General features: G+C 38.3%; 1 protein-coding gene across 1 annotated transcript in view; it reads left to right on the forward strand.

Annotated features, from left to right (window-relative positions):
• LOC135714821 (uncharacterized) overlaps positions 1-26,194 on the forward strand; it is a 464,202-nt gene that overhangs the window by 125,999 nt on the left and 312,009 nt on the right. Inside the window, exon 2 of the mRNA XM_065238233.1 lies at positions 23,785-24,693. Within this exon, the coding sequence (XP_065094305.1) occupies positions 24,249-24,693 (445 nt within the window). The 5' untranslated portion in view covers positions 23,785-24,248. The remainder of the gene's footprint in view (positions 1-23,784; positions 24,694-26,194) is intronic.

The raw sequence follows: 26,194 nt of genomic DNA on the forward strand, positions 1-26,194 counted from the left end.
AATCACGAATTAAAGATTTTGTTGTGCGTACCAATTTACTTCCAGTCAGCCTTTAGATTGACATGGTGACGACTATGACAACAACGGCCATGATTATGATGATGAAGATGATGATGGTGGTGGTGGTGGTGGTGTTGGTGTTCAAGAAATTGTCGGGAAAAGTAGATGAAAATGAGATTTGAGAGCTGGGAAGTTGGATTTATTATTCGTCGTTTTTGCCGGTGAAGAGCTCAAAGCTTTGAATCGTAATTGACGTAATGTCGAGGTTGTGTAATTGATTCCACTTTTTGTATTATTTTAAGGACTTACAGTTTTAGAACTTCACACAATGTGCAGTGAAAGGATACAATTTACTTGTTGAGGCAGGTAGCACCTCAAATAGTGATTTTAGTTATTTCCCGGTTGCGTGAAACTTATTTAGAAGTGCTTAAAGGCTCTTCATAAACTACATTTTTGAGAGGTTTAAGACCCCCCCCCCTTGTCCTTTATAGATAAATTTTAGAAAATTTGTATGAACCATAGACACTTTCCAAAACAACTTCTTCGTTTTCTTAAGGGCAGTGGCATATGAAGGGATGAATGTTTATTAAGGGAAAATGTTCATATGCCAATTTTTAATCAAAAAGTTCAATTAAATTTCTAACGCGACACCATAAAAAACAGGCAGATATGTCAATATTTAAGTTAAAATGCTTAATAAAAAAAATGTGAAAGCACGATAAATATTTAAAATTGAACCAGTAAATTTAAAAATATTTTCTTAAAAGTAGAACTGAAAATAGCTGTTTTCTCCATACATTTTCAGAGAGAGGACTATATTAGAACATTTTTACTTATGTTTTGAGAACTTTAATTGTAATGGTTATGGTAGTCATTAAGGTACATTATTGGTTTTGTATTATCGGTTAACTTAACGTGAAATATATCGCGAATTGATAATCAGTAATTTACAGGCAACCAGTTTGCAATATATTCCAAATAGAGTTGATGGATGTTACAAAACCATCTATGAACCTTACCGTTTATCATAACCATTACCATTAAAGTTCTCAAATTATAAATAAAATGGTTCCAATATAATTTCTTTCCCAAAAATGTAATTCCATGGTAATGGTTCTTAACAACCCATTATTTGTAAGATTCACTTCCAAAACAACCTTAATACATAAGTTTAAAACTTTATCACACAAATGTTCATGTAAGGCTTCATAACCATTTCAGTGAAAGTTTAGCAGTGATTATAAACAATTTTTATTCATTTTTGGTAAGGTAAAGTCAGGCTTGCAGCTTAAATGCTATTTTTCGTTATTATGAAACAATGGGATATATAATGATAATTTTTATTTGTAAGATTCAAGAAGAGGTGGTAAAGATTGTATATGACAAATAAAATTTGTCAATTTTGCTTTCAGAAGGTCGCAACTAGTGATTAGCTGTAACGATGAGCAACGCGATGAGCGAGCAATCAGCGATCATAGTATCACTAGTTGTGACCTTCTGAAAGCAAAATTGACCAATTTCATATGTCATATACAATCTTTACCACCTCTTCTTGAATCTTACAAATAAAAATTATCATTATATATCCCACTGTTTCATAATAACGAAAAATAGCATTTTAGCTGTAATGAGCAATTGCAAGCCTGGGTCAAGTAAAGGTTCGCATTTATGCGGGTCTGCTTATCTGTCAAACTTTCATAGCGAATCAAAACAAACATAGTGTAGTACTAGAGTTTTGACTAGAATGGGGTACGTTAATCGATTTGCTTGAGACCAATAGGCTAGTCAAGTAGTGAGCCAATTTAAAATCGTTAGTTTCTACCGGTTGGTGTCAGTGCGTATGTTGCTCTGAACAGATACTTATACTTTTGTTATGTTTTCCTTCTTCAATCTGGTGGAAAATCAAACCAGCTGTTGTCTAACTTTTTTTCAGTTGAATCTTTAGTGCCGGTCGATGACGCTAAATTTTCAAATCCTTTAGCTCTGGTCCTCACAAGTTCGTTCCTCATGCCTCCCCAAGTCGTATGGTAACAAAAGACTATAAGCTGAAACATGCACACAGCTGGGTGGCGTAGCCTGGGCAATGTTGCCAGTCCGGCAATAGCAACGTGAAGAAGTGCGACGCGAACACTGACGCGGTAACCATAGTACCAACTGGTGGAAACTAACGATTTTACATTGGCTTACTACTTGACTAGCCTATTGGTCCCAAGCAAATCGATTAACGTATCCCATTCTAGTCGAAATTCTAGTACTACACTGTGTTTGTTTTGATTCGCTATGAATGTTTGACAGATAAAATGAGGGGTTCGTGCATTTTCCTATGTTTCGAGGGGTGCATCGATTAGCTAGGGACCGAGTACCAGAGCTGTGCCAAAAAGTTGAGCACGTTTCTTCGGAAACTTCTAGTCTTAGAGTTACCTCTATGATAGTACGGAAATGCTTCACCAAACCTGAGCGTCTGTTCACCATGGAGCTGCGGCTCAAAACGGCGTCTGCTTTCCATGTTACGAGCGGCTGATCACCATCATAGTGCCAACGTGGAACTTTAAATAGAGTTGTGCACGATGGTCCCCCGGATAGATAGGGGTTTTTGCAGGCCCAACAAGCAGCCCTGGAAGAATATAAAGTTGCAAATACCGAAAAAAGAAATACGGATCGAAACAATCGGCACAGACCTACGTGACGAAATAAGGACTACGATTGGAAACTCCATGGCTCTACCTCGCACTGCATGACAAAACGTTCTGTCAGCGATAGTCGGTTGATGCGTCGACGAGTGTCAAGTAAGTGTCATGATATTTTGCATCACTGACTTGAATAGATATATGACAAAATACAATGATTAAGAAATTATGTTTTAGAGCATATTGATTTTTGATATCTATGCAAATTGAAACGTTAGGCACGCAAAGGTTAAACATTCCATTTTTTGTCACTTTGATTTTTGAATCAATCAAATAAACCTCGGGTTCATAATAAATGCCACATTGAAGTGAACCGTTATGAAAACTGTCTGGTTCAACCTCGGTCTTTACCCAAGCAGGCACTGAACCTTCGATAAACGCTCAGTTAGTGCGGAGCCACTCATTTGTTTTTTTGGCATATTTGTTTAAGTAAAAAGGAGCATAGCGACGGGTAAGTTTTTAAATGAACTTTCCAAAAAAAATTATTCCAAAATAAGCATCTAAATGAAACTTGACCGTCGCACAGTGGCGGGCCTCCATACAAAGGTCGGACAAAACATCATATGTTATCCGAAATGGCTAAAACTCACAGGTTAAGATGATTTTGGTATCTTGAATGTATTTCTGATATGAAACTTTTCATATATTTTGGATTTATTATATTAGGGTGGTTCTAAATTATGAAAATCAGCTCATTTTGGGTTAAGTAAAAGTAATCAATAATAAGCTATCACGATGTGTTAGTTGAATGGAGATTTTGATTAAAAGCGTTATTAGGGGGTTCCGAAATCATTATTGATATTGAAATTAACTTTACTTGTGTATTTTTTGCTCTTTAGGGTGGTACAAAAGCTATAAAATAATCTAAATTATTAGAAAAGTTCGATTACCTACGTTTTTCATTCAATGGATCGATTCAGCTACACACACATGTTAGCTGACAAAACTGATTGGTATTCTTAGGGACCGTCCATAAACCACGTGACGTTTTTAAGGTGCAAACTCAGAGCTAAGTTAATGCTGAAGTTGATTTTATATAAGGATTAATTTCTTTTACGATTTACAATGGGATCAGATAGTCTCAAAATGTGAACTACGTAAAATGTGAACTGTCCCTTACCAATCTCATTTCAACGCTTTCATACATGCTCCTCTGAGTGTGGGCTATAATATACATTGATCTTTTTTCTCACTTGTCGAAGAGATACCATACAGCGCGCTGCAGCGAACAAAAGAATGATGATACCTCATCTCATTTTACTTGTCGAAAGTGAAACAAATGTCAATACACATTCGCAATACCGAACGGAGTTGCTGATAAACAATCATCAGTGATCGGTGATCATATTGATAAAAAGTAGAGTTCCAGCAAATACTTTCAAATTGTTAATCACTCTTTGTGTGGTTTAGTGGAAATGTGCTCTAAGAAAAACGGTATAGATAACTCACAATGAAATTTCTAGTTATATTAGAAGTAATATTTGTTTATATTTTATAGAAGTTTACTAAAAAAGAAAAGACGTATTGGAGGCAAGGTTGCAAAGACTCATTTCAGCTAAAACAATGTTTTTCTAAATTATGAAATAATTAGATGCCATGATCAAATTTTGAATTGGTAGGATACAAGAAGAGGTTGCAAAGAATGTGTTTGACATATTAAACCTGTTTATTTCACTTCATGAGAGTCACAATCAGCGATTTTTCACAAACTCACTCACTCACTCAGAGATCAGCAAATCGCTGATTGTGACTCATAGAAAGCAAAATTTACAGGTTTTATGTTTCCAACGCATACTTTGTAACCTCTTCTTGTAAGTTACAAGTAAAACATGCCATCATACCATCTTTTGGTTTTATTGTTCCGAAAAACATTATTTTAGCTGAAATGAGTCTTTGCAACCTTGATTGGAGGGTGCTCTGAACTGTAGCGATGTGCGTGTAGAGCAGAAACGCAAAGCTGTCGACCAATATGTGTCACTATATCTTGGATGTGCGGTAGAAGGTCGTGATGAGATTGTTTCCAAGCTTTTTAAGGAGTTTCAACGAAGATGGCAGAGTGCGAATCGAAAAAAGGATCAGTTTTTGAAGACCAATGAGCAATGGTTTGTAGTTATTCTTTCATGTTTTTTACGGTTGATTATTTTTTGCTTTTATTTAATTTCTTAGGTTAGTAGAGTTCGTCGTTTTTGGTGAAGCAACATCATCTTCAACAATACGGAATGTAGGTGGTCGTCCTTCAAAAGATTTTGAAGACGTTTGTGATTGAACCAAGCAGCGAAAAACAGAACTGTTGCGTAAATCATTTACTCCGCAAGAACTGAAATTTGCTGCAGGAATGGCTTTGCAAGCAGAAGGAAATGCGGAATTGGCTTCGTTACTAAAGAAAGGCACCTGCACGACAAGCATTTCGATTGAGCATTCTTTGGCAATATATGTCGACGCAAAACTTTCGAAAAGAAGATACAATATCATTCGCGCACCCATTAAAAATTTTTATCCACCTTATGAAAAAATATCTTCTTCGAAAAATGAGTGCTTTCCATCACTTGAGCACTTTGAAATTACGGAGACTGTATGTAACATTCAATTACAAGCAGAGTTCGAAATTTTCGCCTACTTGAGAAGAGAAGCGTAATTTTTCACCTGCTAAGAGAAATAGATGAGAATGTGAGAAGCGAGAGAATATTATACGCTCACAGCAGTTTTCGCGAGAAAAGCAACAGCGATTTATTTTTTTCGGAGAGCATGAGCGGCAGATAAATCGTTTCGTTTTCAGTGAATTCTTGATGCCGATAATGATTTTTCACTTCTATCATACACCTGAAAATTCACTTTCCGCACGCAAACGGTTATCCGAAATTAAGAACCAAAATAACAGTTAGGGCACATCCATAAATTACGTCAAATCTGAGGAGTAATGGAGAGGGGGTTTCAACATTTGTAACGGACCATGCATAATGTATAGAAAAAGCGCCACGAAGAGGGAGGAGAAGGTCTAAAATTGGTAAGAAAATTGAATCGTCATTTATGGATGACCCTTATGATTTGACAGAAGGTATAAAAAGGAAATAATAAAAAAATCTGCCGGACTGGTTGAAACCAATTAAATGCAAACAGGTGAGGCTATGTGAAATCGTTGTCCCTTTCGTTCTGCCGCTGTTTTAATTGAAAACACAGTATGATGTCACACTCCGTCAACCATTTAATAAGCGGAAGAACAAAAGAGACGGCGAATTCCCTAGCCTCAACTGTTGACATCACATTGGGTTGGATCCGAACAATTTGGGGTGGTATTTTTTTCGCTCTTGGTAGTTTTCAGAGCCAAATGGGTGATGAAAAAGTATTTTCGTTGGGTTTTGAAGAGAGATATTTTCGGATTATGTATGAGAGAGAATAATGAATTATCGGTGAAAAAGGAGAGATGAAAATGTGAACGGTTCACAACTCACCGAAAAGTAGCTTGAGTGAGGAAATGCTTATCGTGTAGCTGAGTGAGAATTTCTATCTCTGATTACAAGCATTGCTGAACCACACTTGCTCTCGGTTGATTGTACTTGTTAAAGATAAATTTGAAAATCTAGTTCGTGAAGGTTTCAACGATTTCAGCCTTTTACTAAAATGGGGCTGTGATGGAAGTTCTGGTTTTAACGAATACAAGCAAAAATTTATGGATCCCAGCTGCTCCGACGTTCACATTTTTTTTAACATCGGTGGTACCATTAAGATTAATTGCCGATCGTAAAGTAGTTTGGGATAACCCTCGATCGTCCTCTACGCGATACTGTCGCCCTGTTTCATTGAAATTTGCAAAAGCAACTGTCAAGTTAACAAAACAAGAATTTGAGCGCATGAATGACGAAATTTCTAATTTAGAACCATTCGAATTAGAAATTTCAGGCATCAAGGTGTTAATCACATTTGATCTTATGTTAACTATGATTGATGGAAAGACTGTTAACGCCATCACCAATACAAAATCTTCTCAGAGATGCTACTTTTGCTATGCTACGAGTTCCAATTTTAACGACACTGAAGAAATGTTCAACAGAGCTATCATCTCGGATAATCTGGAGTACGGTATGTGTAGCTTACATTGCTGGATCAGAACATTTGAGTGTCTGTTACATATAGCATACCGACTTAGCTTCCGAAAATGGATAAAAACTGCACATATGGAGGAGTACAACAATGCTAAAGCTCGAATTCAAAAAAGTTTCTTCCAGCAACTTGGATTACACGTCGATAAGCCTCGTGCTAAATTTGGAAATAGCAACGATGGTAAGATGGCATTTTATAAGACTGACTTTCTTTGATTTGCACGCTAGGATTCTTCAATACCTTTTACCTGTTAATATTCTAATCGTATCGTTCTTATTATCTACCGGTAACACCGCGAGACGTTTCTTCAAAAATGCTGAGATTTCATCTCAAATCACTGAAATTGATCTTGATCTTATCATTCGATTGAGAACGATTTTGCAAGCCGTTTCATCTGGAGAATCCGTTGACCCAGAAAAATTCCACCAATATGCAAAAGAGACAGCCAAACGCTATGCTTCTTTATATGGATGGTATAGTATGCCTACAACTTTCCATAAGTTGCTTGTCCATGGGTATCAAATAATAAATAACGCATTGCTTCCCATTGGTCGTATGTCCGAAGAAGCCCAGGAAGCAATGAATAAAGAAATTAGGCAGCTAAGAGAGCATCACGCGTGGAAAGGTTCACGCAAGCAAACAATGAAAGATATATGTTGTGGATTGCTTGTTGCATCCGATCCCATTGTTTCAAGTTATCGCCATGGGCAAACGGTAGTGGCAGATGAATTGCCTAAAGAGGTGCAAGGTTTGTTGATAGTTGAAGATTGCGATGAATAAATGTTAGTTTGTTTAATAAATGTTTGTTTATAGAAATAAAAGTTAAATTTTAATAATTTTTTGGTGTCCCAAATTGATTACGTAATTGACTGTTTAAACGCTACTCAAACTGTTTATCAAAACTCTCAAATTATTTTTTTTTCTGGAATGAAACCTCTCCAAAAATAAATGTCTTAACAAATAAAGGCTAAATCATTCTTAGTCATCACTCTCCTCCTCTCCACCTTACTGTTTTTTTTACCTAATATGTAACACTCACCTCCTTGTGGTATTTTGTCCGTAGAAAAATTCTAAAATTTGTTAGGGCCGTGGTCATGACCCCCTCCCCCTCTGCCCCTCCCACCTCCCCTCCCCCCTAAGACCACGTGGTTTATTGACGGCCATTTACCTACCAGAATAAGGATTACACTAAATAGTCAATATTCAGATGGTAATTTTATTTATGTTAAGATAAAATACAATCTTCAAACTATTTTGCTTCCTCGACAACCATGCGTCTCCATAGTGACTTGATAAAAAAAAAATTCGCGCTTAGAGCAAAAATGCCAAGAGTGGCCTATATACCCAAAAACTAGACAAAATTTTGCGTCAGATCCGGGATATGGCATCGTTTTCAGATGTTTCCTGTAAAAGTACTGGCTCTCCTTAATACAAAGTATTTCTCCAAAATTAATAAATATAAATCAATATTTTTGCACGCTGGAAAAACACAATAATTTTGCGAATGGATTTCAAACAAACCTTGAAATGTTTTGGTTATTTATGCCCAAAAACACCTACAGTATTGTCAGATTATCCAAATTTTCCAATGTTTTACAACGAGCTCATGAAGAAAGCTCATAAAATAAAGAGAATAAAAATTGAAAAACTATCACACAAACCTCAACTTTGAAAAAATCCCCAAGACTCAATTTTTGACCAAATGACTTGAAAATTTGGGATTTTCTTAGTTGAAGTAGGGTAAATGATGGCTTCGGCAGCCATCGACTGTTTTCGGCAACCACAATTTAAACGTTAATTTCGATGTATTTTCTCACTAAAACACTTCGCTGAATGTATTTCAACGATTCCTTAGTCTTTCAGCTTCAATCCAAATACATTTTTACGACTGAGCAAACCTATTATGCTAGGTGTTTCTTCAAAAGAATACGGCTGATTTCGAGTTGCCGATAATAGAACAGCTGGTTAACACGCAGTTTAAACGGAATGGTTGCCGAAGTAAAAGAGGCTGCTGACAATAGTCACACTCACCTGAGAAGTTTGGAGCGCCTTAAACACGTTTTCAAACCGTTTTGGACATGCCGTTTTGTTGATTGGAATGGATAGAATAGCTAGCAGCAGGTGAATGTAAACAAACAGACACGTCATATGTGTGCGTGACACTGAGAAAATGCTAATAGAAGTGCGGAAGCTGCTTAGATTGACGAGAATACGTAAATTCCCCTTTCTATATTGAGAGAAAAATAAAATAATGAAGTCAATTTTTTAGGTTTTGTCCGACTTCCGGCCACTGTGCGTCGCTATGCTCCTCTACTAAAAACACGGACAAAATTCAAGATTAAAACAAAAAGAATACCAAGATTCTTGCATTTTGATATTTGCTGAGCGCTACCGTCGAAAGAATACAAAGGTTGGATCAAGACTGCAAATTTGGAAGTTTTTAAGTTTGTAGAAGTTTTTCCTTAATTCTGCCATAATTATTTCAGTTTTAGAATAAAAATGAACCAGGTGTGGCATAATGGTAAGCATCCATGTCTCTAACGCTAAAGCATACGAGCTCAAATCTCATCTTTCCTTTGCAAAACAGCCATTCGCCGGGGAAAAAAAAAACTGCACAGCTTGAACAACTAGTTGTAAAATGAAAATACAGTCCCGGTCAAAATTATTAAAGACAAGCTTCGAGTGCACTCACCCCAATGAGCTCAAAACCGTACCAATAAATTGTAGCAGCAGATGAGATTTCCTGAAAAGCTACAGCTCATTGATCGTTTTTGGAGTTACAAAAAAACGCATCTCTACTTTTGCCAGGTACTTTATGTTTACTCACCGCTCAGCAGAATGGTTGCAGCATATGCATAATCAACCACGTGATGCAACGACGTCCCTAACCACCCCGCAAAAGAGTAAACAGTAATCAACTTCCTACAACATCGGTTTCATAATACTGCTCAAGCTTAGGTAAACATACATAGACCCACATCTCAGCACGAGCCATAGATAGGTACGTGTATAATTAAAGACGTTCACGCGTTGCAATTACAAATTCCTGCGAAATGAGCTATGAGCGCTTCATCGATGCATGGTAAAACAGATATCCCGTCGGCGTCGTCGGCGTCGTTGTCGTCGGTCGCCTGTCTTGCTTTGATGTATGGCGTTGGCATAGAATTTATCTGCCGTCTACGGTATGTGTTAATATCGAGATGCCAGCAGAATCAAGGTTGCACCTCGAAGCCTTGAATGTCTTCGTCAAGGGCGCAACCGAGATGGTCTTCCTATCACGTGTAATAGAATTCTTGTCCTGAGAGGTGGCTCCGATTGCTGCCTGGCACATTTATATTAATGAGCCGGAGTTATGAAGAAGGATTGAAGAAATTGTCACTTATAACCCGCAAAGCCGAACATAGAGCTCGGTGAAAAGGCGACAATTATGTGCTTCATTATGTATGCATCTATATTTTTACGTAACAAGTGAGGTATTTTTCAAGGAGAGACCACATATCCTTGGTGGAAAGTTGTTGGTTAGTGGTGAGTCGGTACCCAAGCTTTTCAGTAAAGTGAAGAGAAGGAGAAAAGGAATTTACGTAACCAACTGAAGCGGATGGGACGACATGATAGGATGAATGTCACAGTCACCGGGTAGACTGGAATTGCGTTTTTATAAAAGATAAAGTTGAACTTGACAAACGGCAGTTATGCATCTACGGTTGGCTTTATTATGTCCCTACTGGGACTTTACGCCAAATAAGGTAGAGCTGAAAGGATCACTATGTTAAATGAGACATTACAAAGACAGTATAATTAGTCAATGATTAAACTACCCTGAATATTTGCTTAGAACTCTTTGCAGGATTTCTTTGGAATGTTCTACACAGCAAAAAATTAATTTTAATATCACATCAAAGTGGATGCACTTCAATCGTGTCGAAAATATGGTGTAATATTATTTGCCAAAAAAGACAACATTAGCATAAATACAGTGCATGAACTGACATTACGCTGCTTTTACTGAATTTGTTTATTATTGTGGCCATAAAAATTACATGAGATTTTTAACATGATTGAAGTGCATCCTCTTGGATGTAATATTAAAATTTATTTTTTGCTGTGTAATGTTTCCTTCTTAGAGACCTTTTCAGGATTCCTCTAAAATAAATCAGAGAATCTCCCTGGAATTCCCTGGAAAATTGCATTATAACAGTCTAGAATTTATATAGAACACTTATAATAAATAGAATTCATCCTAAGATGAACTTCAACTTCAAATTTTGGCAACAAGCCCGAACATTTAGTGTTGCCAAAATCGAATCAATGACAGGGTTCGGCTACCTGATACCAACTACATTACACCGTGAAAGCGTTGGGCGAAACTCCTAGTTTACAAACAGTTCGACAGCATGATAAATGCCAACAAGCATTTAACTCATCAAGTGCTGGCAAGCAGTTTGTTTTGCCCTATACTAGGGTTACCATATGGTATCTTAAAGAAGGACATCCCAATCAAGCATGGGAAAATTCATTCACTCGCGCGAGCACCACAGAATCAAAATAGTCATCCTCACCTACAAACAGATTGCCAAACGAGTGTAAATTCTTCCAACCAAGTGACTCTGCAGCTCGACTCAGGACTGACAGCAGTAGAAGGAAAGAAGGATAAACTGAAAGGCAGCCGAACAATTTTCTCTAGCGAGGGAGAACCAGATTGAAATTCGAATGCTAACGATTTAAATAGCCCAGTCAGATAGTTTTTAGCTCACTGATTTAAATCAGTTGAATTGGCCACAGCAGTTTTATGTTATTTGCGTGACACTTATGTTTATGTGTTACAGTATAACAGCTTTCTCGATATTAATAGCGATTTGAATGTGTCAATGTATGATTAAAGCTAGAAAATAAAAAGTGATTCTTTCTACAATATTCTCATTCAGCTCACTCAGCAGAATGCAATCGTAAAAGGCTCAGGATGGGAAAAATAATAAGAGAGGAATCATCCACACTACTACACTCAGAATCATTCATGTTACGCTCAGCTGTCTGTTTTGCTCAATTCTGCGTTCATCGAAGAAAATAGAAGCAATGCGAATACGAACGAAATCAGTGCGGCTGGCACAAGCTGCTATTAGTTTCTGATGTTGTATGCGTGTGAGTGAGTAGTAAATGCAAAATGAAACGATTTTTCCCATGCTTGATCCCAACTAACAATTTTAATAAAAAAGGCAATTGACAATTTTCGCAATGTGAACGGTTTACTCATTTCATTTATACAGCCTCAAGCTATATTCAAATGTTATACGATATGAGGAAATCTTTACTCAACCTCTATACAAGCAAATCTGGCGGACTTAGTCAGCTACTTATGGCTGTTGGGACGGTAGTGGCAAGTTCTTATTGCATATCCATTTACGCTTCAATACAGCTGTTATTTTGCTGTTTAGTCGTGTGCACTGGCGTGCACAGGGTGGGGCAATGGTCCCATCTTTTATAAATAAGATTTCTATTTCCACATTTTCAAAGTTATGATAAAAAATATTTAATTTCTTGATAACTTGATTTGAAGATAAAATTAAACTCCTTTTATTGCGTCAATTTCTTTGAGATAGTGCCTGAAAATTGCACCCCAAAGGTGCATGAAGGGACAAACTTCAATGACATTTTTTGGTCAAAAAATTGCACCACATTGGTGAATACAAAAAATTTCTGGTGTAATTTTTTTCAAGGTTGTTCATGGAGGGTTAACACCTTCGTGGTGGTAAATCGAAGAAAAAGCTTTTTATTGAATATTCCTGGTGTAACAATATCACCAAGGTGGTGCATGGAGGGACTAATCAAAATGAATAACTCTGGTTCTAAAATTGAATCGCGCTAAAAATTTGGAGGTGCACATTTAACTGAAAATTTCTGGTGGAAAGTTCGCAACACTGTGGTGAATGTAAAAGCAAGGTTTATTAATTTTACTGGTGTATAATTTGCATCGTTCTGATGAATGCAAGCTTCATTGATAATTTATGGTGGAAAATTTACGCCATTCTGCATGAAGAGGCAAAGCCTGGAAATTGCACCACAAAGGTGCATGATGAAACAAACTTCACTGACAATTTTTGGTGCACCATTCTGGTGAATGGAGGAGCATACTCTATTGAAAATTTCTGGTGCGAAATTTGCATCCCTTTGATAAATGAAATGAACAGAAAATTTCTGGTGGAAAACTTGCACTAGTCTGGTAAATGAAGGCACAAGCTTTATTTAAAATTACGCTAAATTTAAAATTTCTGGTGGAAAATCTGCACCGTTCTGGTGAATGGATGAGCAAGCTTTTTGGAAAATGTTTGGTCTTAAATTTGCTGAATGGGGAAATAAATTTTAATTATAATTTCTGGTGTAAAATTTGCACCATTCTGATGATTGGAGGGAAGCTGCTTTACTGAAAATGTATGATGAAAAATATGAAAATAGGGGCAAGCTTTATTTGAAAATGTCTGGTGGAAAATAGAAAAAGGATCTCGGCACCAATCAGAAGATTGGAGAAGCAATTTTAATTGAACATTAACGGTAGAAAATTTGCATCGTTCTGGTCAATTCAAAATTTCTGGTGTAAAATTTTCTGGGGGCAAGTTTGTATTGAAAATTTCTGGTGTATAATTTGCAACATTCTCCTGCATGAAGGGGCAATTGAAAATTCTTGATCTAAAAATTGCACAGTTCTGGTAAATGGAGGGGCAAGCTTTATTGAACATTTCTGGTAGAAACACTACAACGTTTTGGTGGATGGACAGACAAATTAAACTTGGTTTCCGAGAAGAACGTAAAGGGTTATGAATTCCGAGGACAGTTCCAAAAGAAAAAAATTCTGGGGATGATTTCATGAAAATTCTGCGAATAATTTCTATTGAATCCTGCAGATAGTTCCAAGATAATTTCGAAAAGAACAGCGAGAGAATCAAATTTTGAATAAAATTCCAAAGGGATGTTGAGGAAAATTTCAAGGGAACCCCGAGGATAATTTCAAGCTAATTCTGGGAAGAATTTCTGGAAAATACAGAGGAAATTCTTCTGAAATTTTAGGGAAATTTCAGTTTCAAAGTGCTCTGAAAAAAAAGTTCTAAAATATTCCAAGAAGAACCTCAAAGATATTGAATTCTTAGGACCGTTCCAAAATATTTCTGGGGAGAATTTGAGTGAAATTCCAAATAGATTTTAAACAAAATTTCAAGTGAATTCCGAGGATAATTTCTAGCTCATTTCGAGGAAAAAAAATTCTTAAAACTCTAAAGGAATTTGAGTTCCAAGGTGTTCTGAGATAAAATCATGAAGAGATCTTAGCATAAATCCAGTGGACTTCTGAGAAGAGTATCCAAAGAGCCCTTAGGAGAGTTCTAAAAAAATCCGCGAAGAGCCTCAAGGATGTTGAATTCTGAGGACAGTTCCAAAAGATTTATGGGGAGTATTCCAAGAAAACTCTGCGAATAATTTCTAGTGAATCCTGCAGATAGTTCCAACATAATTCCGAAAAGAATACCGAGAAAATTAAATTTTGAGTGAAATTCTAAAGGGATTTTGAGGAAACTTTCAAGTCAGTACCGATAATTTCTTGCTCATTCCTAGAATAATTTCTGGATAATGCTGAGGAAATTCTTCTGAAACTCCAAGGTGTTCTGAGTAAAAGTCAAGAAGAGTTCTAAAAATAATTCCAGAGGACTTCTGAGAAGAATTTCAATAAAGCTCATAGAGTTCTAAAAATTTCGAAAAGAGCCTCAAGGAATTCTGAGGATGGACTTTTTCGCAACTGTACAAAGTCTAAAGACAGCTTTTGGATTCCCTAATTGAAAAGTGGGTATTAGTTTGCCATTGAACTTTGGTCTATTGTTGTGTTACTAAAAATTCGTCTAAGAATCTTCTTTGAAAATTTAAAGTCATTTGTTACCGTGGTTAAAAAGTTACAGCTGTTAATGTGCGTTGCAATAAATTCGGGTGTATCCTTTATATCATCTTTAAAACATGTTGAATGTTCGGCGTTATTTTCAAACCCCGACTGGCGGTACTTTGGGACAGGGTTGACATGCTCAATCCTTCGCATAAGTCGTCATTCCGTTAACAATCATGTACTCACTTGTCAAAATAGTTTTGTGCGCGTTTGTTCCAGTCGTTACATATTTGTTAAACCTCTTTAATGATCGTATTAGCCTTTGTATTTAGGTCAAAATTTAAAAAAATAGAACTACAATTTTCGCTGAAAATGACAAAATTTAACGAACTCGCAACGGTAATAGTTAAGTGTGTAACTACAACAGCATATAAGGGCTTACAAAACCTTGAAATAGTCAAAAATAAACTGTAACGATACCTTCAAAATATACAAAAACGTACTGTACAAAATTTCAGAAATCAGTGTTCACTCGGCTGTCGACAAAAGCAGGCCACTCTCGATGTGTGCTACGCGATCGTCTGTTTTCTCGGCAGCAACCATTGTGTGGTCCTCCTCATTGTTCTTCATCAGCAGTTCTTTCGGTCGATGCGTCGTCGACTTTGGAAAGCAACCGTTTCGTGATGAGTATGTGAGTGCTGACCACGTTTTGCGTCCATTGCTGCAATGGACGCGCTCTGACCCTCGTTGGCGTACAACAATTTGCCATACAATGAAACTACTGGAAGCGGCTCCAGTTCTGATGGAGAAGGCTTTTTGGATAGCGGAAGATAAAGTGTTTATTGTGTTGTTCCTTTTGACTATAGTTTTAAGATGTATTGTATAGTGACCAAGAATCCTCGGCTCTGTAAAGTTAATTCGGTTGAGCCTTATCAAATAAATTAGTAAACAAAAAAAAAATTCAGAAAGGTAACTGCATAAGAGATGATACCAGTACCTTGAAGAATATATTTTTTTCTGGTTTATATTTTTGCCGCAAAACATTACTACAACGATTCCTACAGGGTTCAGAAATTGGAAGAAAGCGACCGAGATGCTGGGCAAACACAACCGCAGTGATACCCATGTTGGTAGTATGGACGCTTGGAAGAATGTCAAAATCAGGAAGGGTATCGACGAAGAACTGGACCACCAAAAAAAGAAGTATGATTGCTGCTAGTAAGGCAAAGCTGCTACAAAATCGCTATATAATCGCTATATAAGAACGTGTCATCGATATTATGCGCATACTTTGCAAAGGTGGCCGACCAGTTCATGAACATTCGGACGGAGCGGAAAGTGTGCCACCCAGTTGGTGGCTAACTACGATCCTGTGCTGGAAAAACACTTGGCGGAAGGTGCCAAAAATTGCCAGTACACAAGTAACCGTATTCAAAATGACATGATTACATCGTTGCACAATGTAATGTTGCTGAACATTGCGAAATCTTTGCGAGGAAAACCAGTGGTAGTCATTGCAGATGAGACGAGCAGTTGGCGATTGTCATCAGGTAGGGGAAATGGATGTAAAAATGCCCCTAATTTGGGCCCATACATAAATTCAGCAATCGACAAAATTTTCAAAAGCGACCAAAAATATCCATTAGTACCGTGACGCGTTCATCAAGATAAAATTGATAAATAGCAGATTTTTAGCGGAGGGCCCAATCTTAGGCCAACATTAGAGCCATTTCCTCTATATTGATAATGATCGGCCGACGGAAACATTCGTGGGTGTGAGACGGGTGTTGAAAACAGACGCGACGACCATCTTCAATACTTTTGCTGAGGTCCTGACAGCGATGCTCATTTCTTGGGAGCAGGTGTTGGCAGTATATTTTGACGGTGCCAGCCCAATGGCTGGCAGCACTGCTGGAGTACAAGCCAAGTGCAAGGACGAAAACAGCAATATACTTCTATGAAGAGCTTTGAGTGTGTTGGTTTATTTTCTTTTGACAGATACGCGTATTTCGTCTACTACTTACAGACTTCATCAGTGTCAAGCACTCAACACCACTGATCAAGATTGGATTGATCAAGAGCAATATACTGTTTGTTCACTGCTATGCGCACTGTTTGAAGCTTGTACTTTTCGACGCAGTGTGCATGCGAAAAGAGAATGCGATTCTTATTAGTCATTCATGTCGGTTTGTCAATGCTATCACCACCATCTGAAGTGACTTCAGCTGAATCCAACCACCAAGGCAACAACATTGCAGCAAATGTATCATTTCGGTTAAAGCCCTACTATTGAAACCATTTGACGAACTGATCATCATCGACATTGTCGATGGGATTAAATTGCCAATTTCATTGGCTGTCTGAAAGCAGTTTCCATTGAAGAAGATGAACCACCACCGGAGTAAAAAATAAATATAATTAGCTAAATTGAACAGTAGGGAAACAGTGGTGGGTGGACATCACCATCTCCCCTGTACTTTGGAGTACTCCCCATCCCCAGATTAAATGCACCATAGAAAAAACAATTGCCCCTCCTTCACAAGATTCCTGTGCACGCATGTGGTCGTGTGTGAACTTGAAAGACGCTTACTCCACCTTTACCCGATTACAAGAACGCTGAGTAGAGGCTTTAAAATAGTGCACACGAGTCACTTTCTCGACTAGTTAATTCAGCTTTCTTAAGAAGCACAGTAAAAGTCTAGTTGAATGTACAATAGCCTCCAAAGTAGCGCTAGCACAGTTTATTAGTTGAGTACAGGTTGTTTAGTTGTTGAAAAAGCACTTTTGCTGTTTATGTTATTCAGCAAGAGTGGTTGGTTGGGTAGAAGCCATCAAATGAGTAATATGTTCGCGTTATTAGCTTTGTTTTGCAGCTAAAAGTTGAAAGTTGATTAATATTTGCATAGAAGTGATGTTATTTAGTGCGACTGACAAATTGAATAATGGTTGTGATAAGGGTGAATAAATGCTCTCCAAAACTATTTGGCTAGCTTCTTCTTGAAGCTGTGTTTGTAGCTTTGTTTCCCTACTTTACAGCACAAAGTTGGCTTATAAAGCTGAAAATGTTAGTTGGGATGTCTTCCTTTTTCAATATATATTTTCTTTAACTTTATTAAGGAGACTTTCAGCCCTGTTCTGGTTCGTCTCCGTTATCGTCTACATCCTCCTTTTGCCCGAAAATTAATTCTTGCATTTTTTTTCAGTAACATATTCATAACATTGTTTTCAAATAGCGTTGTTTGCAGAGCTTATTTGTTTAATTATGTCACAACCTCATCTTATCTAGCAAATGCCATTCGATGGTGGGACTAGGAGTTTACTGCAGCTGTCAACCCTCCTTTATTTAGGCTGTGGTTCATTTGGTGAATTTTAACTTATATTTGACAGATGAAATATTTTCAAATGAACCTGATATTCTACCAGACTTATTTCAGACAAACCAGGAATCAATTTTGACAAACAATTTTTCGAAAATCGGACGATCACAATAGAGAGATTATCGAACATTATAATTTATTTACAAAATGTCAATGCAAATTCATCGAATGGAACACAGCCTTAGGCTATGTAACATTTTTCGGATTTTTCGTTCGTTTAATGTTCGAAAATCTCTCTGTTGTTGATCGTGTGATTTTTCGAGGATTTTGTCAAAATTAATTCGTGGGTTACCAGAATAAAGTCTGGTACAATAGCAGGTTTATTTGAATATTTTCTATTTGTCAAAATTAAATTAAATTCACCAAATGGAACACAGCCACACAGATTGAATCCAACATGTGTTCGATTTTAACGTTCTGGTTCTATGGGATTCTAGGTATTTCAAGCATAACTATTCAATTGAACGTATCTGATTTTTTAAACAATCACATCAACCGACGATTTGTGGCAACTGCAAGTTCACTCACAGATACTAACAATATCAGATTGCAGGCGAAAGTTTCCCCTTAAGCCGGTGTGAAATCGAATGTAAGGAATAATATAAATAGGGGAAATGTATGTAATGTCGGCCTAAGTGTCCCTAATTTGGGCCCATACATAAATTCAGTAGTCGACTAAATGTTCAATAGCAACCAAAAATATCCACACGGCGAATGAGAACATCCCAAATTTGAGTTTAGTTCACTCATAATCGCCAAAAGTGCAGGAACTCAGCGATGAGTTAATTTGCCACATGTTTTCCCAGGTTTATCCAGGGAAAAATTCCCGAATTTGAGAAAAGTAAAGATTGGATTCACTCAGTTTATTGGTACAACTCCGAGACTGAATAAAATTTTCGTCAATTTCCTCATTTTCCGGCAGATTTGTTAGGTTTTCCACAAGAAACCATGAGATAAATTTAACTCATCGCTGCGTTCCTGCACTTTTGGCGATTATGAGTGAACTAAACTCAAATTTGAGTCGTTCTCATTCGCCGTGCATTAGTACCGTCCCAATGACGCGTTCATTTAGATGCAATTGTTAGTGATGGGCTCAATCTTAGATCCATAGGCCAACATTAGAGCCATTTCTCCTAATAGGAATTCTTTTGTATAGAACGCTAAGCACGCCTCTTCGCTCCCACTATGGCAGCGGCCTTGGAGTCCTATGCTAAATCAATGGTAAAATTAACAAGTTGCTTAGACGTTCCATGTTGGTTTCAATCAGCGTAACATGTTTCCTAATAGGGTTTTTGATCTTATTTGCGTCCTACTAAGCACAACGCGCGTTTTATCTTTCTTTATTGAATGGGTTTAAATAGCAAATGTCAAAAATGACTTCTAAATTTATTCACTTTTCCATACGTACGATTGGATTTGATAAAGAGTCACAAGTTGTAGAGATATTGTTTAAAACATTATACTGCTTCTTGATTCTAAATTCGCCCTACGAGTTTAAATTCCGTCCTAACGCATTGAAGCGCCATAAGATTTTATTCGTCCTACGGATAATCGTAGAAAAAGGGGATTCGGTTGGAGCGCTTTTTTTGTTTTAAGAACAATGAGCGTAAATGGATTTATGTTTTAGCTAATGAACTAACACATCGGGACAAACCTATTATTGATTTGTATACGGTAAAATCATTGATCTTTTCAGCTCGGTAGAACGGAAATGGGCGATTACGACGAAGTAGCGCTCTACCCTATATGTACATGATAAGATTTGAGATGGTTTTAAGGCACGCTGTAGTTTTCATGCAAATCAGCTAGACAAGATCATTTCCAAGCGTCAAAAATAAATTATGAAGGCTAGTTTGATGCATTTTTCAGAATACATAACGAGAAGATGAATTGAATTGGTAATATGGTAACATAGTTATGACAATCTCAATTAATCCTTTGCAAATCATGATTTTTTTGATTTTTTTTTTTATAATGCGTTTATTTTTCCAGGCTCATTTGCTGTAGCTTTGCGGAGCCGATATTCATTGTTTAGATCACAAAATTACTTAAAACTAACGTTAGTAAGGCGGGGGCCGATTACTCACGTCTATCTCGAGGTTAGGGTAACAAATTGTAACAAATGGATGGCAGGGTAGGGATTCTGAACACAAGGTTTGGAGAGCAATGTGCTCTTGATCTCGAACTAAGTGACACTCTGATGAAAAAGACAAACATGGGGGTACACCGATGGGCAGCTAACAACTTGGGAGAACACAAGATGACACTAGCTACTAAATCTTCAGATCTATCCGTTTAAAAAACACATAAATTAAACTCAAATAGTCGAGATCTCGGCTCGCCAAGCCATCTCTAACGGGTATCGCGGGTTGTTTTCCTCGGGCCCTGAGGGATGTGGATAACTCAGATCTGGCAACACGGTGTAAGGTACATGACCAAACAACATGCTCGATATCGTGATAACCACTGCCACACGCACATAAATTGCTGCCTGAGAGCCCAATTCGATAGAAGTGCAAGTCTAACGAGCAGTGATTGGACATGAGCCTTGATATAACGCGTATAAAGTCGCGGCTCATGTCCAACCCTTTGAACCATGGTTTGTTCGACACCTGTGGGAGAATAGAATGTAGCCATCTTCCCAATTCACCATCATTCCATTTTTGTTGCTGACGAGCAATGGAGAAAAAATCGTTGAAGGCGATTTGTCGCTCAAAAATATCGCCTTCCATAGCGCCCACCTTAGCCAACGAGTCCGCTTTCTCATTACCCGGAATTGAGCAATGAGATGGGACCCAAGCTAAGGTGAGCAGTTAGATAAAGCACTCACTTTAGATCGTATTTCAGGCAGGAAATACGAGGAGTGCTTCATCGGCCTCATTGAACGAATAGCCTCCAATGAGCTAAGACTATTCGTGAAAATGATATAATGGTCAGAAGGTAGTGAGGCAATTAGCTCTACTGCGTAAAATATAGCTGCGAGTTCCGCAACGTATACGGAGCATGGTTTCTGCAGTTTGTAGGAGGCGCTATAAAATTGATTAAATACACCAAATCCAGTGGAAGTATTTATGGTTGACCCATTTGTGAAAAATCTTTTCTCGTTACTTACATGGTGGTACTTGATTGCAAAAATTGAGGGAACAACCATCGACCGATGGTGATCTGGTATTCCATGGATTTCTTGCATCATGGTCAGTTCAAAATTTACAGAGGAACTATAAAAGTCTTGAAAGCAATCACCAATGAAGAAGGACCAACCTCCAGCGTCATGTACAAACTCATGAATCTTATTTGAGGATTTCAGTCGAGCAGCTTCTCAAAGTTTTCTCTTACCAATGGGTTCATTACTTCACAACGGATAAGAAACCGGAAGGACAGTTCCGCGAAACGATCTGTCAGTGGAAGAACACCTGCGAGTACTTCGAGGCTCATCGTATGCGTCGAGTGCATACAGCCAAGCGCGATTCGGAGGCAACGGTATTGAACCCGTTGCTGCTTCAGGATGTGTGTTTTTGCCGCGGATTGAAAGCAGAAGCAACCGTACTCTAGAACCGACAAGATGGTTGTTCGATACAACCTGATCAGATCTTCCGGGTCTGCTCCTAACCAAGTTCCAGTAATTGTACGAAGAAAATTAACCTTTGCTGGCATTTTTGTTTCAGATACGCAATATGTTTTCCCCATGTACATTTGGAATCGAACCAGACACCTAAATACTTAAAAGAAATATTTGAGTGATAGTTTTACCCATTAGCTGAAGCTGTAACTGTGCAGCATGATGCTTCCTAGAAAAAACAACCAACTCAGTTTTCTCCGGAGAGAATTCGATACCCAGCTTCATAGCCCAAGTAGACAAATTGTCTAAGGTATCTTGCAATGGTCCTTGCAGGTCCGGTGCACTTGGTCCTATAACGGACTCAACGCCGTCATCTGCAAGCTGCCTTAGCGAGCAATTTTCATCAAGACAACCATCCATGTCTTTTACATAGAAATTATAAAGAAGGGGGCTTAAACATGAACCTTGGGGGAGACCCATGTAACTAATTCGTGAAGTTGTCGAGTTTCCATGAGAAAAGCTCATATATTTCTCAGACAACAAGTTGCTCAAATAGTTGTTCATAATTGGTGAAAGCCCACTATCGTGGAGTTTATCCGAAAGGACATCGATACAAACAGAATCAAAGGCCCCCTTAATGTCCAAGAAAACTGAACCCATTTACTGTTTTTGCTCATAGGCCAGTTGAATTTCAGTTGAAAGCAACGCAAGACAGTCGCTCGTTCTTTTGCCTCTCCGAAATCCAAATTGCGTATCTGAAAGTAAACCATTCGACTCGATCCATTTGTCTAGACGAAAAAGAATCATTTTCTTCAACAATTTCCGTATACAGAACAGCATCGCGATGGGACGGTACGAATTATAATCCGACGCGGGTTTACCGGGTTTTCGAATGGCGATAACTCTTAAGTGAACCCTACACGATTGCTTTTATTGACAATAATCGTATTGTCAATACATGGTATATTGACGTCAATATATCGAGATTGACAATATTTCTGAATTCACATCATCAATATTATTGTCAATAATTCCCCTTCGCGTCAATATATTGATGCGTGTGGGGTTTGCTTTACTTGCCTCCAGTCATCCGGAACAATGTTGTGCTCCAGAAATTGATTGAATTAGTTCAACAAGCGCCTCTTCGCGACGTCTGGGAGATTTTTAAGCAAGTTGAACTTGATTCTATCCATTCCTGGAGCTGAGTTGTTACATGAGAGGAAAGCAAGTGAGAATTCCACCATCGAAAACGGGGAATCTATTTCGTTATTACCCGACGGACGATCACGAACGTTGGTTTGAACCGACACCGAATCCGGGCAAACTTTCCGCGCGAAGCTGAATATCCAACTGTCTGAGTACTCCTTGTCTTCGTTGACCGGTGATGGCGCGTTTCGCATTCTCCTGCCGACATTCCAGAGTGTTCTCATGGAAGCCTCTCGCGACAAACCATCGATGAACCAACGCCAGTAACCGCGTTTTTTGGCTTTAATCAAGTCCTTAAAAGTTTTCTCGAGGTCGGTGTACCGCTCGAAAACCCCGACCTTACCGTGTTTGATCGGGATCTTCCCTACTCCAAATAAAATAATTTGTGTAAGGTTAATGTCCGTAATACCGGTCTAAGTGCCTTTAATACCATACATACATTTCAAAGGAAAGTATTTCCAGTTGTACACATTGTTCTACGAAAAATTTATGAACGGGAGATTGTGATCGATTTGTACATCCACACGCCAACATTAGAACCATTTCCTCAATGTTTTTAAAGGTCCACTTGTGATTTAGAAATGTTCCTCCCATTATAATGCGGCGAAAAGGATCAACGTCGATTGAACGAAGCAAAACAAAGCTATTCTGTTAACCGTACAATCGCGTCAGATCTATACCACGTCAGAAGCACATCCAATTTAGACAGCTTTCGCCGTGACAGGAAATCAACAAATCTTCCTAGAAAGCTATCTTCGCAGCCAACGTGTTTATCCTCCGTTTATGAGCAAACAATTTGCTATCTTTTCCCGCAACTGAGCATGACATCTTAAATTTCCGTAAAACCACATGATATGCAAATTTAAACAAAACACCCTCCGAAACAGCGCGCGTCCCTATTCCCACGGAGGATTTTGTTCACTGGGATGACTGTACTGCGCGAGTGATCCATCGTTTCACGTTCACTGAATTCGTTTTTCTCGCTTTTTCCTTTTCCAGATGGCTGCCAGACGAAGCCGAACCAATTGAATCTGATAGACTACCCGCCGTCGTCGTCGTCGTCGTCGTGGTCGTCTCTAGGGCGAGACGCTACTCTCTCGACGCATGTGAAAACTGTGGAATGTGTTGAATTTGAACGTGTTTTCGTATTCCAACCGCAGAAAGTGAAAGAAGAAACCTCCAGCGAGGTAATGTTTGCAAATGCTGTCGTCGTTGAGTGCCAATACGGCCGTTGATCAGCGCTGCACAATGGGAAGCAAGTTTCGGCGGAAGGCATTGAGCTCTCTCGGAACAATTCTTCTGCTGTAATCTACGAAAAACAAGCAATGACAACTCCCTCAAACAAAGGAAAACAAACAGCGTCATATCATTTACTTTCGGTTTTTCCGACGGTGGCAATAAAAATATCGCAATCATTTAAAAAGTAACCCCAACCCAAGCCACAACATCACCCGCTTTTCCACATGAGGCGCTCGTGTCGAGGCGCCATCCGCCAAAAACTGCTGAGCTTTGCAGTTTTGCTCGTCGCCCTTCGCCAAATTTTACAGCCCATTGCGGCACGTGGCCTGCCCTCTCCCTCGTCGTCCCCGTCGTCGTCGTCGTCGTCGTCGTTGACAAACAACAACTTCAACAACAGTCACACCATCTTTGCCAGTAACGGTAGTTTGCTCCAGTCTGGGAAGTTGGACGACATCGAAATGGAGCAGGGTGAAGGGGTCTGGGATCGGAATCAACAGCGCTATATCCTGGTAGTAGTTCACCAGTCCCTGACAAGTGCCGGTGTCGCTGCGCTGGAGCGTGAGTTTCACGATTTCGTCAAATTGTTTTTCCTCGAGCAGTTCCGGGAGGACGATGAAGATGATGATGTTGACGAGCTACATCAGAGGATTCGGTTTCGCCATTGGCGAGGTGAGTCACAGTGTAATTTAATTTCTACTGTAATTACAGTGAAGTGCCAATCCCTCGTGCAACCTTATTTCGTCGAGTAAAGCATCGGAGAACCGTTTCGCTTTGATGTAGGTATTCATGGGAAGTGTGGTGTCCGTTGACAACTTTCATTCTGGATGGTGGATGATGATAAGCCAATCCCGGAAGCTGAGAGATTTCTTGAGTTTACGGGTGCATTTGTCAATGGGGATGCACGGTTTTTCGTAATGATGAACAACAACAAAATAAACCAGTTATCCAAAGTTATCCAAACCATCATGAAGCTGGTTTTGACCGGATACCTAGACAAATCATGTCAAACAATGCAAATATCACATAACATATGGGTCATTCCAGCTCAAGTGGGTACACCACCTGTGGTCGATGTCACCGATTTGAGCCAAACTTGGCCAAAATGCTTATTTTGGAATTCTGAACAAACGCTTTTTTTGATTTTGCTCTAAAGTGCCTAGATCCTTCTGGACTACAACCCTGGATTTTCAAGATTTTTTAAAATTTCAACTTTCAGAAGAGATTACTCAATAATCAAATAAGCTATTTTTTTAATGACCCACCACTATCCCCCACACCAAAGGGCTCAAGTGAGCCCCCTGGTAGTGGACGCAACTATCTCAGCTCAGTCTGTGCAGCAAACTAAGGAACTAATGAAGCTAATAATGAGCTGAGAAAAAAAAACAAATAGGAAAAATAATAATAACAAAAATGAGGTTGATATTTATCATATAGTATAGGTGTGATGTCCCAGTGGAAACGAATTTCCTTTAAAGGGACCCACTTGTATACAAAGTATTAATTCAAAAATTTACAATTATTTTAAACGAGGAACAATTATTGCTTCTGGTAGGTAATACAAGATGAACTCATCCAAGAATGTCGTGTAGATTATCTTTTAAATATTTTTTTAATTTGATTCTAAAAACACCGCGGTTGTTAATTTGTTTTAACTCTAGAGGCAAACGGTTGTATATCTTTGGACCTATAATCGAAATCCTTTTCTGACCAAACATTGTGTGAGCTATTGACAGTTGTAAATTGTTAGCATTTCTAGTAGGGTAACTATGAGCAGCAAGAGGTAATTGAATAGAATGATGAAAATTATCGTTATGTAGGGTGTCGTAAACAAAAATAATAGTTTGTAATTCGCAAAGGCCATTAATTGGAAGAATATTATGAGAGCTGTCGGAATAAAGCTGCAACGAAGGGAACAAAACTGGTTTTTTTAATATAGTTTTCAAGCATCTATTTTGAAGTGTTTGTAGTTTTCTTAGATAAGATTTACATGCCCGACTTCAGGCTATAAAAAGATAATTTAGGCAGGAATGAATATGAGCAAAATAAAACTTTAAGAGAGTACTGCGAGATACAAAATAGCTTACTCTGCGCATTATTCCACAAAGCGATGAAACTTTCTCCTCAACATATTTTATGTGGTCAACCCAACAAAGTGTTGTGTCCAAGATCA

The sequence above is a fragment of the Ochlerotatus camptorhynchus genome, unplaced genomic scaffold, assembly GCF_037179485.1.
Source record: "Ochlerotatus camptorhynchus isolate MF236.1 unplaced genomic scaffold, CSIRO-AGI_Acam_v1.1 ptg000004l, whole genome shotgun sequence".
Taxonomy (NCBI): domain Eukaryota; kingdom Metazoa; phylum Arthropoda; class Insecta; order Diptera; family Culicidae; genus Ochlerotatus; species Ochlerotatus camptorhynchus.